The sequence below is a fragment of the Motacilla alba genome, chromosome 1 (genome assembly GCF_015832195.1).
Source record: "Motacilla alba alba isolate MOTALB_02 chromosome 1, Motacilla_alba_V1.0_pri, whole genome shotgun sequence".
In the NCBI taxonomy this organism is placed as follows: Eukaryota; Metazoa; Chordata; class Aves; order Passeriformes; family Motacillidae; genus Motacilla; species Motacilla alba.
Genome location: NC_052016.1, coordinates 14,438,454 through 14,454,985, shown reverse-complemented (window position 1 = coordinate 14,454,985; position 16,532 = coordinate 14,438,454). Strand labels below are relative to the sequence as shown.

Here is a 16,532-nt window from a genome sequence, read left to right as displayed (position 1 = left end):
AGACTGATAAAAGTAAATACCATTTTGCATGGCAGGCAGGGAACTTCCAGAATTAGTTGCTACAGGAGGTATAGTTGATGGACATCATAAGCAGATTCCAAAAGTTGTTAGAGACATTCATAGGCACAGGTCTAAATAATAAGTAGATAGAAAAGAGAGTAAAAGATGTGGCCTGCAACACCCCTGACAGGATGATTGCTGTTGCTGGCAGAGTGCAGGAGGAATGGACAGCAGAAAATTGATGTGCTCCCATGCTTCCCTTAAACAGCCATCCTGCTGCTGCTGACCACAGCAGCATGATGGCCTGGGTGCACGAGCATGTCTCATGTTCTTAGCTCATTTCTGCCTAACCAGTGAATTGTGTAGACCAAGTGTCTCAAAGCTTCCCAGCAGTGAAGGCAGAATTTAATTTCGTGGCTGTGACAGAATTGCTGCTTTAGGCAGTGGTGAGGTGGAGGGAGAGCTGTGCTTGGCCACCAGGATGTGTTGGCTCTGGGCCTGCTGCCCAGGAATTGCTCTGCTGCTGCAACAAATACAGCACAGGATGGCTGAATATTCACTCTGGATTAGCAGTTTCCCCAACACCCAGAGAATGCAGATCTGCCTCTCTCTAAGCCCTGGCTTTTCTGCCACACATCATTTTGCAACCACAGCTAAGTGCTCCGTATGAGACTAGAGTTGGTGTATTACAATGTGACAGAGCTCCCTGAATAATTTATATCTACAGCTCCATTTCATACTTATTTGTTATCCTATAGGTTTTCCCCTAGGATATGCCATCTAGTTTCAATTTAAAACCTAAGTTCCGTAAATTACAGCTGCACAGAAGTTGCTTTAACACGCCATTTATACAGGTAATGGTTCAGAGCCCCACTCCTGGGATTGCAGAGCCACACTAAGCTGGTAAATGGGAAACAATGCAGAGTTGGCCAGAAAATTGAACAAATCCACGTTAAAATATCACAGCAAATCACACCTTAATGCTGGGAACTCTGTAGGGCAATGTTTCTGCACCAGCATGGACATCTGGATTCCCTGCTTGCATTAACAGAAAGAAAGTGTGTACATTGTGTACCACGTGTGCATGGTGCAGTTCATAAAAATGAGTTTAGGAAGAGGATTAAGACAAATTTATGGTAAGGCATAGATAAGGCCCATCACACTATCAGCTCTTAATCCTTTCTTTCATTCTCTGAACATATGATTTTCTGGAAAAAATAAAATTTTGGAGTATAGCCAGTCTAAATACTAAGTTCAACAACACTTTAACAGGTTGTCATCCAAATATTACTAAAATGCATGTAAGTCTATTATGTTTCAAAATAAATATTTTTCTTTAAAAACTACTTTGAATTTTATAGAACTTCATTTCAGAAAAATTCTCTCTGTTTATATGTGTTGCCTAACTCCAAATCATGTCATTACAGCCATTAAAACTATTTTTCTTTTTATGAAGCCACGTTTTGGCTAAATGTTTCTCCTTAAATATTTAGGTTTAATTATTTTTCTTAGCACTTACTATAGCTAATATGCCTTAAACACCTGCTTCAAATTAGTGAAATTAAGTGTTTCTGGAGTGCGACTAGTGACTAACCTGGCAACTGCTAATTTTATAACAGTGTATTATATCTTGGTTTATAACTATCCAAACATGCCAGTTGTGTGACTCAGAGATTGATGTATGGCTTGTGCTGCACAAAGCTACAAGCAAGGAAGAATGGAATAGAATCCCCAGGCTGTGAATATCCTGCTGAAGTAACCGGTGTAAAAGGGCCTGAGATGCTCTGTCAGCTCCTTACATAGACAAGAGTCAGTAAACCAACCTTTCATTCCCAGTTATGGTCCTGTCTTCGTGGTGAATTCCCTCATGTAAATTTGAAAGTATACCTTGTTACATGCAAGTAAAGGCTGAGTGCCAGTAATAAATACATCCTGCTGGCTGCTAGGCAGATCTCGTGGGCTGTGGAGCTTCTTGAGAGTCTCTAGGAAGGAGTTAGGTATGCCTTGCCAGAGGGAAGGAGAATGTGAACCTTCAGGGCTGCCAGTTCCTTTCTTTGTGGTGCTCTTGCCTTGCCTGGGGGGTTACCACTGCCAGGGCATTGCCTTTGGCCCGTTTGATGTGAGCGCATCAGGCAAAAGAGGAAAGGTTAAACGAGAGAAGAAATTCCAGGATTTCAAGTTAAATCTTACATTGCTTGTGATAACATGTGAAACAAGGAATTATTTAAGGAAAGAATGAAGAAAACATGGGAAAAAGGATGGGCTGTGATACAATGCAGCAAGAGACATAAGTTTAGGTTGTGTGCAACATGTGCTACTTTGGGACTGCTACACCTGGTTCAGGAAAAATACTCACTGCATTCAAGTCCACTCGTGAATATGAATGACCTAAGTAATTTAAGAATCCATTTTCAAACCACTTACACCCACAGTGTCCTATTTGCACTTACCTTGCCAAGCACCTGTGCACCCTGAAACCTCATAAGAACTATTTTTTTAATTTAGGAAAGATCTTAGCCCATTCTAGTACCATTCTACTTACTTTTTTATTTATCTTCTTTCTTACTTTTCTGCTTGTTCTTTCACTCTCTTCAGCAGTTCACATCCAGAATGGTAAGGTTGTAACAGTGACAGTTCATTAGATCCAGTAATTCAAATATTCTTGGGGTGGTAGGTGACTATCCATAAGTTGCTGATGGTGTTATTTCTGATGTTCATGTTTCATATATGTGTTTCATGTGTCTAAATAAATGCCACGCTTTGATCCAACAGGCCAGAACCAGTACTGTGGACAAAGGACGGTGGAGAACTACCAGATCCAGAGAGAATGGTTGTCAATGGCAGGGTTTTAAGCATCAGCTTCCTGAACAAAACAGACAATGGCACGTATCGATGTGAAGCAAAAAATCCCATTGGCCGAAACAGCACAGAATATGTCCTGATAGTACATGGTGAGTGTGCTCTCCTTTCTGCATTCTCTGCATATTTAACATTTCCAGCTGATACAATCAGGTTCTTATGGTCATTATAGAAGGAATAGCAAGAAAATTTGCATGCGTAATTGCACTTTTATTGATGCTATGGTCTAGCTGTGGGGAGCGTGTTGTCTTTCTTTTATTGGCATGCCTCTCTTCTTACAGTTTAAACAAAATGTATTCACTTCTGCTGTGAACTTTTTGCTAAGTAAGCACCTGTAAAAATGTTTTGTAGTGTGTGGGTACTGTTTCATAAATACTTGCCTCAGGCCCAGCTGTTCAGATAAAGCTGGTTACAAAAGGTTATATGAAGAAAAATAACAGACAGATGTGTGCTTGAGGTTTTCTGCTTAGCTTTTTATAGACCAGCAAAGACAGGACATTGGATACTTCACACAAGTCAGATTCTGCTACTGAGAAAATTCAGCTCATACGAGTTAGCTGATATCACCAGGCCCATCATTACTGTCAGACCTCAAAACTGTGTCATGTCCTAAATGCATTATTCTACTTCCAATAAAATGGAAAGATAGAAAAGTTCACATTAAATTACAATTGGTTTGGGTTTTTTTCCCCCAAATAAATTAGGAAACAGTATGTGTCATGTGAAAAAACTAGCTGCCTTCAATATTGATCATGAAATAGATTGATATAACTCAGCTGTAGGGGAAACTATAATATAAAGTTAACATTTGCCTTTAATGTAGCCTGGCAGTTTGGATCTAGAAGTCTCAAAACATGATGTTCTCTTATCACAGGTAATTCCTGGAAGGTTATGATTTCCATAATTTGAATTTTAATATAAGAGAATATAGAGGCAGAACCTCCACTTTAGTTCATGCTGGTACTTTTTTCCCTCTTTTTTTTTTTTTAGTACAATTTCTTATAACTATGACAAAATAAAATGAAAAAATCTAAGGAAAATTTTAGTCTTTAAATAGACAAGAGAATTATGAAGATTTTATTTGCTCATTATGAACTCTGTTCCAGCAAGTATACATTTCCTTGGTGGTTGTATGGTATCAGAAACATTTTTCACTACAGGTTTACCTGCCTCTAGGTATTTGGCATAAAATTTCTAGTAAGTGCTGCTTTCAGTAATGAGATATTTATTGGCACTGTTGATGAAACATCATTTATCAAAAGAAACACTTAGGTTACTTTTCATTTTTCTTAAAGTTCACCATTAGTTTATGTAGGATTAGTGACACAAATAAGGAGGAGATCTTTGCATAAGGAGCACAGAGCCTGTACTGCTGCGTGAGTATTTCTGTGTTAAAGACAAACAGAAAAACTAAACCCTCTAACCTCTATTTACATTTTCTGCTATAAGAAGAGGAAAAGAAAAAATGTCTTTTGCATCCCAGAGGCAGTGGTGTGGTGGTTGTTGGCTGCAGGCACAAAGTGCTTTGCCTTTGATGAGGTAACGGCTTCCGCACTTACCATGTGTTGAAATTTCTGTCATTTGTGTTTTCTGCCCAATTTATTTATGTCATTATTTCTGAAAATATGGCCTTTTATAGTGGGGGATCTTTTTCCATCAGTGGTGGCTCTGCAATAAAACTCTATCAAAGAATATTTCACCGCTCCCAATCTTGCACAGCGGTGTGTCCCCTGGTGATCTGATTATCTTGCATCAACTTCCTGGCAGTCTGTAAAATCGTTCATTATCAGGGAGGCATTCTGTTATGTTTGGCAGCACATTAGGCATGTTATAAGGTTTAGGTTGCTCATTGCTGACCTTTTCTGTTATGAGTACCCAAGTTTTCCTACTTGCATTTCTGCGATTCCAGCACTGGAACTAGAGAAGGTAAATGTCAGGTGCTTCCCAGCTTTCTGAAACAATCAGAGTTATGTGACAGAGCATGAGATGATGTTTAGTATTTAATAACTTCCTGGGGTTCAGAGTTGTAAGGTTAATTTTAAGTAAAAAGGAGACTGACACAATTATTTTATCAAGTGTAGCACAATCCATTGTATAGATAAATTTAAGCAGCCTTACCCCTTCTTTAGCTCATTACATTCATGAATGTCTCTAGTGAGCCATAATCCTCCTAAAATTATACAATATTTTTCCTCTCTCTCTCTAGGGGCTAGAAAACCTACTTTTTATCATTTTCTGAGATGCATCCTTCTTTTTAATAGAGGATGTATTTTTTATCTTCCTAAGTATATCTGGAAGCATCCTTTGATTTCTCATTCCTTCCCCTGTGCTTAACATGTTGACGTAATTTTTTGTCCCATTCCTTTGTTAGAGCTCATTAATCATATGACTTCTTACCTTAAAATATCAGGTTTCTAAGACAAGGTACATGCCAGATTTCCCACAGGAGCTTGTGTGAGGAAACAGGAGACATCAGTTGAAGGTATCCTCTGCAAAGGCAGGGAAGGGCAACATGATTCACAGCTTTCCTTTTCTTATATCTACTGTGATTTGTATACATTTTATTCCTTTTTTTTTTTCACTTCAACAGATTTTTATCTCTTTCTGTGTGTTAATGGTGTAAGAGCTTCATCTAGCTTCTCTCTTTTATTTTTGTCTTCCCCTAAGAAATCCCCTTTTCAGCGATACTTAATCTACTAATTCTCTCTATTCTTTATCTTCCTAACTCAGAGAAGACTTAGGCAGCTTTAGAATAGGGAGAACATTGACCAAAAATGGAAAATATAGTTTATCTTAATTAGAGATTAGGCGTAAGCAAGGTATTTTTACATATTAATTATACATACCAAGCAAAGAGTGTCTCATGCCTTAAACTGGACCCATCTAAACACAAAATTATACAGAAGAACAGTATTTTTTTCATTGTGATGTTGAGCTAATTCTGTTTTGATGTTAACTGATGGAGAGAAAATAAATATTGCTGTAAGCAGATGAATAGAAATCTGTCCAATACAATTAGTATCTGACAACATAAAAATTATTTTTAGATACCTTTGTATAATTAAAGAAACCAGCCTTCAGAGAAATTGAATCTATTTGAATAAGGTTAAAGGCTTGGGCATTAAATATGCTCATGCTGCTTTGCTGAATCAATGTGACTGCTCATTTCCTTTTTCTTAACATTTATTGTTAATAATAAATGTCAAAAAGTACTCTGTGAAGCAGGAAGGTGGGTACAAAGTCAGAGTTTACAGGCAGAAGCACGAAGGCAAGACATGTAGTTTGCTCGAGCATTTGTTTCATGCAGTAACAAAGGCACAGGCTTTAATGCCTGTAGCTGTTGTCATTTCTGTATTCTAATTGGCAAGCTTAGTGCTTTAGAAGTGCACATTCTGGCTAGATATATTACACCCTTTCTTTGGTAATGGGCCCCAGGCAATTTTCACTCTCTTCCAATTTATTAAGAATTTTTGTTTACCTTTGTCCAAATACTAGTCATTAATCACCAGCAAAGAGAGCAAACTGTCAAACTCATGTTGCTCAACCCAAAAACATAGACTCTGCTTGCAGAGCTCCAGTAATAACTGCAGTGATTTAGCTGGAGTGGAGGAAGGAGGTGCTCCATCATAATCAACCTGAGGACACAGCTGCTGTGTTTGGAGGAGTAGTTCAGAACCTCTGGGTGTCACTGCCAAAGACTCAGTTCAGCACTGCCTTGGAGTGAGTGACAGAAGTCCACATCGTTGAGAAACCTCCTTAGTGCAAACAGCAGCAGCTGATAATTTGCAGCCCTATTTGAAACAGCACCTTGGTGAAATATCCTGATATGCCAATCTACAGCCAGGCATTAAATTAATTGAAATATTCAGAGCTATAATGTGTTGTGCAGCAATTATATGGAAGAGCAGTGTCGAAATGAAGGTGAATCAGCAGCTGTGGATGGTCAAGGCAGTTCTCATTGCCCAAATTTTAACTAGGAAAGCATTTGAGCCAGCAACTTAGGATCTCTGAGGAATAAAAAGTGGCATGACATATTCCTTTGTCTTCAGCCTCTCAATTTTTTTTTTTTCTTGGGCAAGTCATTTTTTGCAAATAAAAGCAACTGAAAGACTGAGTTACAACCTCATTAGATCTCCTACAATGTGTAAGACCAGAAGTCCCGCTGCACTTTTCCTAACTATAGCATTAGTTATATTCCACCTGCTTGTCCAGTCCCATTTCAAAACATTTGTCATCTTAGCCTCCACAGTAACCTGTGGCAACAAGATTCTGGGTTTAGTTATGTGCTTTGAGGGAAAAGTATTCTCTTTTGTTTGTTTAGCCTGGTGCTTGATCTTTTTTCTTTCCAACCTTACAAGTTATTTGGCCTCTTTTGCTGTTTGTGTTGGAAGTTTGCATTTAAAATCATATTTGCTGCTTCTCTTCAATAGATTCTCAAGTATTTCCACATTGGTCTCTACTTCTCATTAATTGTGATCTTAAACTCTGCATTTCCTGCAATTCTCTCCCGTGTATCCATTCTCCTTCTTTCATAATCTTTTTTTTTTCTCCCCTTTTTTCTTCAGTTTTTGGTCTAGTTCTAAGTCTCTGTGACTGACTGTTCTCCATATCTAGAACATCACTATGCCAAATCTGCATCAGACACCTTAGTTTATTAAATATAAATATATTTATAGAGATTCACCTTCTGTGCCCAACAATAATGCCAGCAGCATGCACTTGAACATCTGTATAAGTTTGGTTTGGTTTTTTTTTGTTTTTTTTTTTTAATTGGTGGAAACTCTGTGGAATCCAAAACATATGAAATTAAACAAATTGTTCTATCTTTATCTGTTATGGATTATTTTGTCTTCGTCCGTTCATTTTCCAGCAATCAGATTTTTTATTCTATTTCATTTCTGTTTTGATGTCCTCACAGGGGGCCTTCTCTTTCCTTTATTTCTTGAACTCACTTGTGCATATCTCCCTGTAAAGGTAGAAACTGAATAGAGCAGAAAATTGAAAAAACCTGAGGAGGTGAGGATATATTCTGCTTTCTTTCAAAATTAGGCTTAATGAATAGGCAATAATCTTTCAGTTTGCAAATACTTTCACTACAAGCCTCTGGTAAATCTTGCACAGTGTTTTTGAACACTTTATAAACCTTTATAAACATGTAACAAAAACCACATTAAAATTTTGGGAAAGAAGGCAGCATCCCTGTGGAGCAGCGCACTTGCCAGTAATCTTGGCTGCTCTGTGTTTTGGTGTTAAGATCCTACAAGTTGAGGTGACTGGACTTTTTTAAAACTTTCCTCCTTCAAAGTTTTCTGAGTTAAAGTGTCTCATTTACACACACACACACACACCCCTCAGGCTTTCTTTGCCTATGGGAACATTTTGCCTTTATGTGAACAAAGCATGAGCTTTGCAGAATGAGAATTGAGCAGCACCATGGTGTGATGTAACAATAATAACATATGTAGCTGAAATTATGGGGGGATTTGGTGAATAACCCCAACATTGCCCTTACAGCAATCAGGCATATCAAGAATATGAGAAGACTTCTTAGGACTTAATTAGAAATTCACTGTATGTGACTATATGTGCCTTTTAGTTTTGAGATTTTTCTTTTTTTGAATCTTTGTTTGAATTAAAAGAAAGAAGTCTTAGTACTGAGTCCTTAAAACAAAGGTGAAAAATTTTTACTATTCCCATTTTATAGGAAGTAAAAGTAAATTTAAAAGTACAGAAGATAACTTGCAGAAAAAAGGAGCCTGGGCTTTCTGTTGGAAAATAAATAAATAAAAGCATGCTCATGAGTGCTTGCTCAGTCTCAAAAGCCTTTCTTCCCCCAAGGCTATCTTCTTCAAAGCATAGCCCATCAAATTTTGCTGAAATACTCTAATTTTACATCAATGTTATAAAATGACATTAAGACATTAAATCATTACCACAACATTAAAGCTGACTTCTCCAGCTGACTTTTGGTTAGGCTAGAAGAGGTGGTCCAGACTTTAAAGCACAATGCAGGTGAATTTCCTGCAGTCAGATAAATTAAGAAAATGTGCAATAGAGCTTTTGTTATTGGGCTGAAGGAGAATAGTATATATTTGACATTTTCAGGTATGAGAAGTCTGTCAAGAAACTTGTGGTGGAGTTGTTGGCTTAATTTTATGGATGAATTGTCCAGCTATTATCCCTGAACACTCTCAAGGCAGCTACTTTGAAATTGCTTTTTGTTGATAAATACTTGAATAGTGGGGTGTATGGTTGAGCTGTATGAACTGATCTTTCTTCATTTATGGTGACTTTAGAAAAATAAGATACAAATTTCTTTTCCAGATAAGCTTAAAAGTATTTCGGAAAGGTCAAGAAAATAGCATTCCAAACCACACTAATACTTTTGAAGAATATGCTTGGCACATCTACATTTTTACATTAAAATACTGATTCTCAATAAAGAAAACTTTAAATGAAGTGATTTTTTTAATATAACATATAAAATATTTTTTTTAAACATTTCGTATTGGATTAATCATTGAAATGGAATGCAGAGTATTTCAGCAGCAGGAAATCTCTCCCCAAGCCCTTTCACAATGGAACAATAACAATATATACAATATATCAATATAACCTTGAACAATATATTCTAATATGTAATTTGAATACATATTGTATGTGTTCTAAAACCTGTGGTTTTGGATAATGCCTTTAATAAGACATGAGTCTTGAAAATATTTGATTTTCTCTGTGCACATGAATTATGATATGATAGTTCTAGTGGGATTTCTGAAAAAGAAAAGATTGTGTGGATATACCAAATATGTCACTCTTGCTCTTTTGACTGTTTTAACTGACCTGCAGTACTGTTGAGTTTATTATCACTGATTTGCTGTAGGGGCAAAGATTACTCTCTAATTTTTCACCCTTTGCTATTACTTATACTCTCAACTTTCCTGAACTTTACTTCAATTTACCCTTTTTTTTTTTTTCTTTGAGATGCCAGCTTTTAAAATTACTGTGTCTATGAACATCATATGCAATCTTCATGAAGAAATATTAACTCAATGATTTCACTTGAGACTGATGATAAAGTTATAATCTAACAGTTGCTAATTATCTTCTGTTTCCATCTAGACCATTTACTATTCAGGAAACTCAAGCTATAAAGACAATATTGAAGTGAGTTAGTGATTTTTCTAAATTGAAGCCTTTCTTGCACCATGAGGTGGTGGAAGGCAGATAAGGGTGTCCTGTCTCTGTCTTTCTCACATGGTGCTTCCATAACTTACCTTTCTTTTGAGAATAGGTTCCTCAGCATTTCATTCCATTCAGGAAAGAAAATAGAACAAGATCTAAGTGATATTGCTTAAAATGACCACTGGTCATACCAGGTGATACATCAGAACTGTGCTTTGCTCCAGCTGAGATTGTGAATCCTCTTGGAGATAGATGTAAATGCCTTGGAGGCTGAGAGGGATAGGGAAAAGCTTCTGCAAATATGTATGCATCTCTCTTAGTGACTTTTGAGAAGTTTTTCATCTGAGCCCTCTTGATCACATATGAAGATGAGCATGGTGGCTCAGATAGAAGTAGGTAATTAGTTTATCTCAAACCATTAATATTTCTAACATCCATAACTTTATATTTATAATTATTAATACTTATGATTTTATTTTTGCTATTTAATTTTTAGTTCTTAATTGCTTGGTGAATTTTTCTGGAGTTTATCTGAGCCTGCATTTCTATGCTATATAAAAGAAAAAATATTCAATAAAATGTTTCTTACATTAATTAACATTTTTCTTAGGGCAAGGAAGGTATTTCTCCACTTGGTTGCAGTATTTCATTCTTTCAGTATTGAAACTGACAAGAATTTGAAATATCCCTAAACCCTCAAACTCAAAAATCTTCCTAACATTACTCTTCACAGCATAGGTTCAATCTAAATATGTGCTGGGACCTAAGGTGTCTTTAGTCCCTCCTCTATGCTGCAATTGCAAACTATTTTTTCTAGCTCTTACTGCTTGAATTCTTGATGCAATATAATAAAATTCTCTTTGCTTTGTAATTAGTCACATTTTTTATTGCTGAATCCTATCACAGACTTTCTGCATTGGATCTATCTCTGACTAGTTCTGCCTTAACATGAATCACTTTGCTTTGTCTCAGAGATTCCAGAGTGTTTTGGCAGCTTCCACAAAAGCTTATGGCATCAATCTTTCTCTATGATTCCGAGAGAAAGGGGAGCTGACAGCAAAAATAACCAGGAGGACAGTAAGGGTGTATCTCAAAACCATCCTCATGTTCAAGAAGAAAAAAACAAAGCAAAAACCCATTAAAAACATGACTACCAAAGTTGATGAAACTTGGAATCTGCCGTATGAGTATGTCCCAAAATGCCCTGACTTCTTTCACCAAGCTGTGAAAGAATCCTGTGTGGTTCCCTCACAAGCACTGAGAAAGTTCTAACCCCATGTGAAGGAACTTTCCTGGAAGGTGCTTGGGAAGAGGTCTCCAGATGTGGAGTAAGCTGATGTGAGGTCTCCCGTGTGGTGTAAGCTGATGTGTCATTTGTGACAGACACCCCAAGAGTTTTCAGTCAAGACCCTTTGCTTTCCCTCCACTGCTTGTTTACTCTCTAGAAGAAAAAAATTGTTTTCCTTGGTAACCTCATGCCTGAGGCAGATTTATCTTCCAGCTGAAACTGCCCTTATTAATCCTCATGGCAAGTGTAGAAACAAACAAATCACAGGAGAGAAGGAAGGACAAAAGAAAGTTTGGCAGGGAAAAGCTCGAGGAGTGGGCAAAGTGTTTATTCTTCTGATATTACTGTGGGTCATTGCGCCCATTAGACTTGGATCCATTGGATCCAAACCACTGGATTTGGTTTTCCCCCTGTGTTTTTTGTAGTTTACATTTTCTGCAGGTTTCCCAACCCTTGATTGGTGGGAAGCAGGGAGGATTGAGGGATGCTGACATGTTGAAGTGCCTGATGGAGGAGAGCTCTGGATGGCTCTCATCATTTTAGAGCAGGAACTGAAATCTCATTGCACTACTTTGTGTATCACTTTGTTTAAGATAGATTAGCAGATATGATCAAGCATTCTTTATTTAAAAACCCTTGTTATTTCCACCAGTGAGCTATCCTGCTTGATGGTATAACAGTTAAGGGACTAAATATCTCCCACCCTGAAGGGAAACTGGGTAATTTTAACAAAATTAAGTCTTGACAATATTGCATGGATCCCACCATTCATGGTTATGTGTTATACAAAGCCAAAGAATTATGGTAGGAATTCAACTACATGTATAGAACTCTTTTGAGGACAAAACCCCCCACAACTCCAAAAAACAGAGAGAAAAGATTGACAGCTGGAAAGATAGGGCCTTGTTTTCTCAGGTAGTGTACTTTGGTGATAGGAACGTGGGAATTAAGTGTGTTAGTCAGAGACCATGCAATGAAAGTGCAAAAATCTATGTTTTAGGTTGCACGGTGCCAGTCACTTTCCCAAGATGATTTTCAAAAAGATACAGCAATCCCACTGTGATAAAGTGTTTCAGATTAGTGCTGGACCCTTTGATTTTATTTTGAAATAAACTTATTTAAAATAAATGACAGTCTCTGTTATCTATCTTTGCTAACCTTAGAATTATTGCTGTGAGTTTGGAGTTTAAGCAACGTCAGTGATTTGCCCGGAATTTCTCAGAGAAATGAAAGTAGCAACTGTAATAAAATAGAGATCAGCAATCTGTTTACCTCCATTTAATTTCAACATGTCCCCTTAATAAGGAAGTTTTGGAAAATTCTTTTTACTTTCTTTCTTCTCAGTGCAATTCTGGCTGAGCTTTTTGAAATTTGTTTTTTTGGTTTTTTGGGGTTTTTTGTGTGTGTGTGTGCAGAAAGAGTCAAGTGTCGTTCTGAGAAAGCTGTCATCTTTGTTCAAGGCTGCTGGGTGTCTGAATTTGTATTGTGCATTAGCTTTTCCTTATAGGTTTTCAAGGGCCAGCTGCCGGTACTTTATTTCATTTAATTTTGAATACTCCTATTTTATGGCTTGAGAAAACAAGGAAATATGGCTTGTCTGCTTACTTAAAAAGAATAAAAATGAGCATCACAGCCTTAATGTGATTTTTAAGCAGTGGCAATGGGCCTAGAACACCATATTAATAGTGATAGAATGGTGTGCTTCTGGGGAAAATTGTGCTGGCTTTATTCATACAAGATGTTTGGTGGCTTTTGTGGTAACATTTTGTCCTGAATGCAGTGAAATTTGCACTGCAGGTATAAGGACAACTGCTTTTTTTTTAAATGCAATTTTGTTTTCTTTTGAGGTTTTGATTTTTTGGGTTTTTTTTAGCGGAGTATTAAAATGAGCCTCAGGACATCTGTTCTGAACTCCCCTGTCAGGCTCAGAAGTCTGTAAAATATAAGACATACTACTTAATTCTCCTGTGTTCATTTCCCCAGCTGTGAAATGGGAATAATACTGTCTTTTTTTCCTAAACTTTGGTCTGTACTGCCAAAAAAATGATCTTACAGATTTTCAAGACAGAGATCCATTCTTTACTGTTTCTGTATTTGTTTATGTAGAGCTGTGAACAAAATCAAGACACACACACACACATACACACACACACACACACACACACACACATATATATATATAAGTATGGTATCTTTATTTGAGGCTGTGGTCTCAAACAATGCTCTAAAACTTTTCCTTTTTATTTATTTAAAGTGTTGAATTACCAAATTCAGGCAAGTTGCATAAGCTTCAGTGCAGTATTTGTAGGTACTTTAATGAGAAAGCTGAGCTTTTATACAACACAGATTGACTCCTTTAAAACAATTGGTTTTGTTATTATTACTACTATTGAATTGGAAAGGACTTTTTTTAACTGCTGACAAAACTTGTGCTAAGTTTGGGGAAAAAATTAGGTCTTGCTGTGCTCCTGTAGTAAATTTGTATGTTTTGTATTCATATAACTCCAGAACATTGAGGTTTAATCTTTCTGTTGAATACTTGGTTTTATTTGTCCTTAAAGGTAAATCTTGCACTAATAACCATTAATAAAGTAAAACTTAGAGGGCTTGAAAACAGATTCTTCAGTATTTAATAATTTTCCTACTTGAGAATTTTAATTTTTATTGCACTACAGTAATTTTCAATATCTAATTACCTGGTTATTATTTTGTTAAATTTATCCTTTTCAGAATACTGTATGTGTCAGCTGGTTTTAGCCCAACTAGAAATTAAGAAATGAGGCATTACAGCTTATTAGCTTCCCACAGTCCAAATGCTGCAGATAACACAATCTTCCCCACCAAAACTGAGCAGCAATAGGTAAATATATTGTGTGACAGTGCATTATGTCATGTTTTACTCTTCTGCTTCACTGGGAGCAGGGATAGGGAGCTTTTTAAATGGCTGTGCTGGTGACAAACAATGAGTCTGACGGGCAGCAAAATGGGAGCGTGTTCCAGCATCTCCAGGCCTTCATTGCAAACTTCTCTCTCTGTTCCAAGGGAGCTGCAGCCAGAGTGCTTTTGCTGATAGCAAATTCAGTGGAGTGCTGTGGGGAGCAAAACGATCCCTAAAGTAAGCACTGAGGGCTTCAAAGGCCAGACCCGACATTTTGAGCGCTATGAGCCACCAGTGCAACTCTCAAATGTTCATGTTAGATGCTTTCCTGTGAAATGCTTGATTCAGGTTTCCTGGGGTCCCTCTGTGCAGCTCCACCAACTGTGAGTGCAGCAGATTGCTCCAGTCTCCAGGTGACAGAGCCAAATTTGCGGCAACATCTGGTGCTGTGCAGAAAGGTCATGTTTTAATATCCATTAAAAACAAACAAAAAACTTTCAGTGTTTGTTGTTACTCTTAGAATTTTTAGCAAGCACCCATAAGCATTATAAAGCACATAGTCCCAGATTCTACTAAATCCTAGATTCTGATTGTGCAAGGGAAGGGTGGGTGCTGCCTCTACTCAGCATATTCTTCTTGTTAGGGTGATGCCTTGTGAAGGCTGACCTAGAATAGAGACTAGATAGAGTTAAAGAAAAAATAGGTGTTTATTAAAAGGCCTCAGTGGATACACCTTGGGCAATACAGGAGCCTGGCCGGGGCTACACCCAACATGAACCAAAATGGTCACAAAATGGACATCTGGTCACGGGATCTCTCACTTTTATAAGTTCTGGTCCATTTGCATATTGGAGTTAATTGTCCAATTACAGCTTTAGGTTATGAAGTCCCATCCTGTTTGTTTTTCACTCTGCAGTCCGCGTTGTTTATGCTCTTGGGCCTGAGATTTGGATCATTTGTCCTTGGTCCCCAGCGAGAGAAGGAATCGTTTTGTCTCCTGACTCTGTGAAGAGAGCTCGCCATCCCTTAATGTGAAGCTCAGAACTACTCACTAAAGCAGTACAGAATCTGAAAAATGTAAAAGATAAAACCTGTACAGAATCTGAAAAATATAAAAGCTAAAATCTGAGGCATCAAGGGTGCCCACAGAAGGTGGCAGAGAGGGGTTTTACCTAAATACCCTAAATACCCCTCTTGCCTTCCTGGCCCAGGGGCCCACAGTTCTGCTGAGAGCTGCACAGATGCACCTTGAGGGAGGAGAGAAGTCAATGCTGCTCTCAGCCCTGCAAGCTTGTCCTCCCTTGCCATGTCTTCCTACCGCATTGAGGTACTTCCATCCCCCTACTTCTTCCCTCTCACCTGCCTGAGATCCACAGCTACTTTTTTTCTGGCAGCTCTCACATCTGTCCTGAGCCTGACCTGGCTTTACTTGTGGAAAATCAGTCTTTCACACACCTGTGGTCTTTGTGAGTCCTGCTGTTGCTCTGGTGCACAAAATAAATGAGATATTCGCTACAGGAGTTCTTTCTAGACGATTTAGGGCAGCTAACTTCTTCATATTTCAGTGTCAAATGAGATGGCATAATCAGAAATAACTTGCTACTACACCTTGTTTTTTCATATTCATCACATTTTTTATTTTGTCATAAGCAATTCTGGTCAGAGCGTGTGTTGTAAAAGGTGCCACAGTGTGATATCAGGCCCTCATTTTAAGTGATTTGGGATGACACCATACTGCCAGTATGGTGCACTAATACTGAAACACTAATATTGAAACACTAATATTGAAATATGCTTTGTTCTTCTGAGTTATATTCTTAACTTTCTAAGGGCAGAATTTGGGCCAGGGATGTGCAGATTCCAAGTTTTTGCTTGGCTCTTTGAAAACAGATGGAAACAGGCATTTTTGCTGTAATTTTTAATACTTCATCCTCCTTCATTTGCTACTGAAACATATTGCTTTTGAAATAGGGAGAAAAACCTAAAAAACAAACCACAAATGAACCAGCAAGCTACAAAGCTTTCTATAAGAAAATTATTGCTCTTTCCAGGTCCTGATTTGTTCTTTCCAGTTAGTCTAACTGTATGTCTTGCAATATGAACTCATCCACTTGAAGCTTTTATTGGTATAACTAAAGATATAGATCTACATGGAGCTTTTGTTAAAAGGGTTTGGATATTTTTAATGACATCTGATTTGCTAGCAAAAATGTCAAGCACATAATTGCCATTTCAGAGTTTCATAAATCTGAATCAATTAGTAAAAAGAACCCCTTGACCTTGTGTCCATGAGCATTCATGATCATTCAGTCTAAGTGCTAAGGA

General features: G+C 37.6%; 1 protein-coding gene across 3 annotated transcripts in view; it reads left to right on the top strand.

Moving 5' to 3' along the window:
* The window catches only part of CADM2 (cell adhesion molecule 2), a 584,066-nt gene that overhangs the window by 512,235 nt on the left and 55,299 nt on the right, over positions 1–16,532 (top strand). For all 3 annotated transcript variants that reach the window (XM_038154037.1, XM_038154029.1, XM_038154046.1), the window contains one exon: positions 2,773–2,951. In XM_038154037.1, coding sequence (XP_038009965.1) covers positions 2,773–2,951 — 179 coding nt within the window. The remainder of the gene's footprint in view (positions 1–2,772; positions 2,952–16,532) is intronic.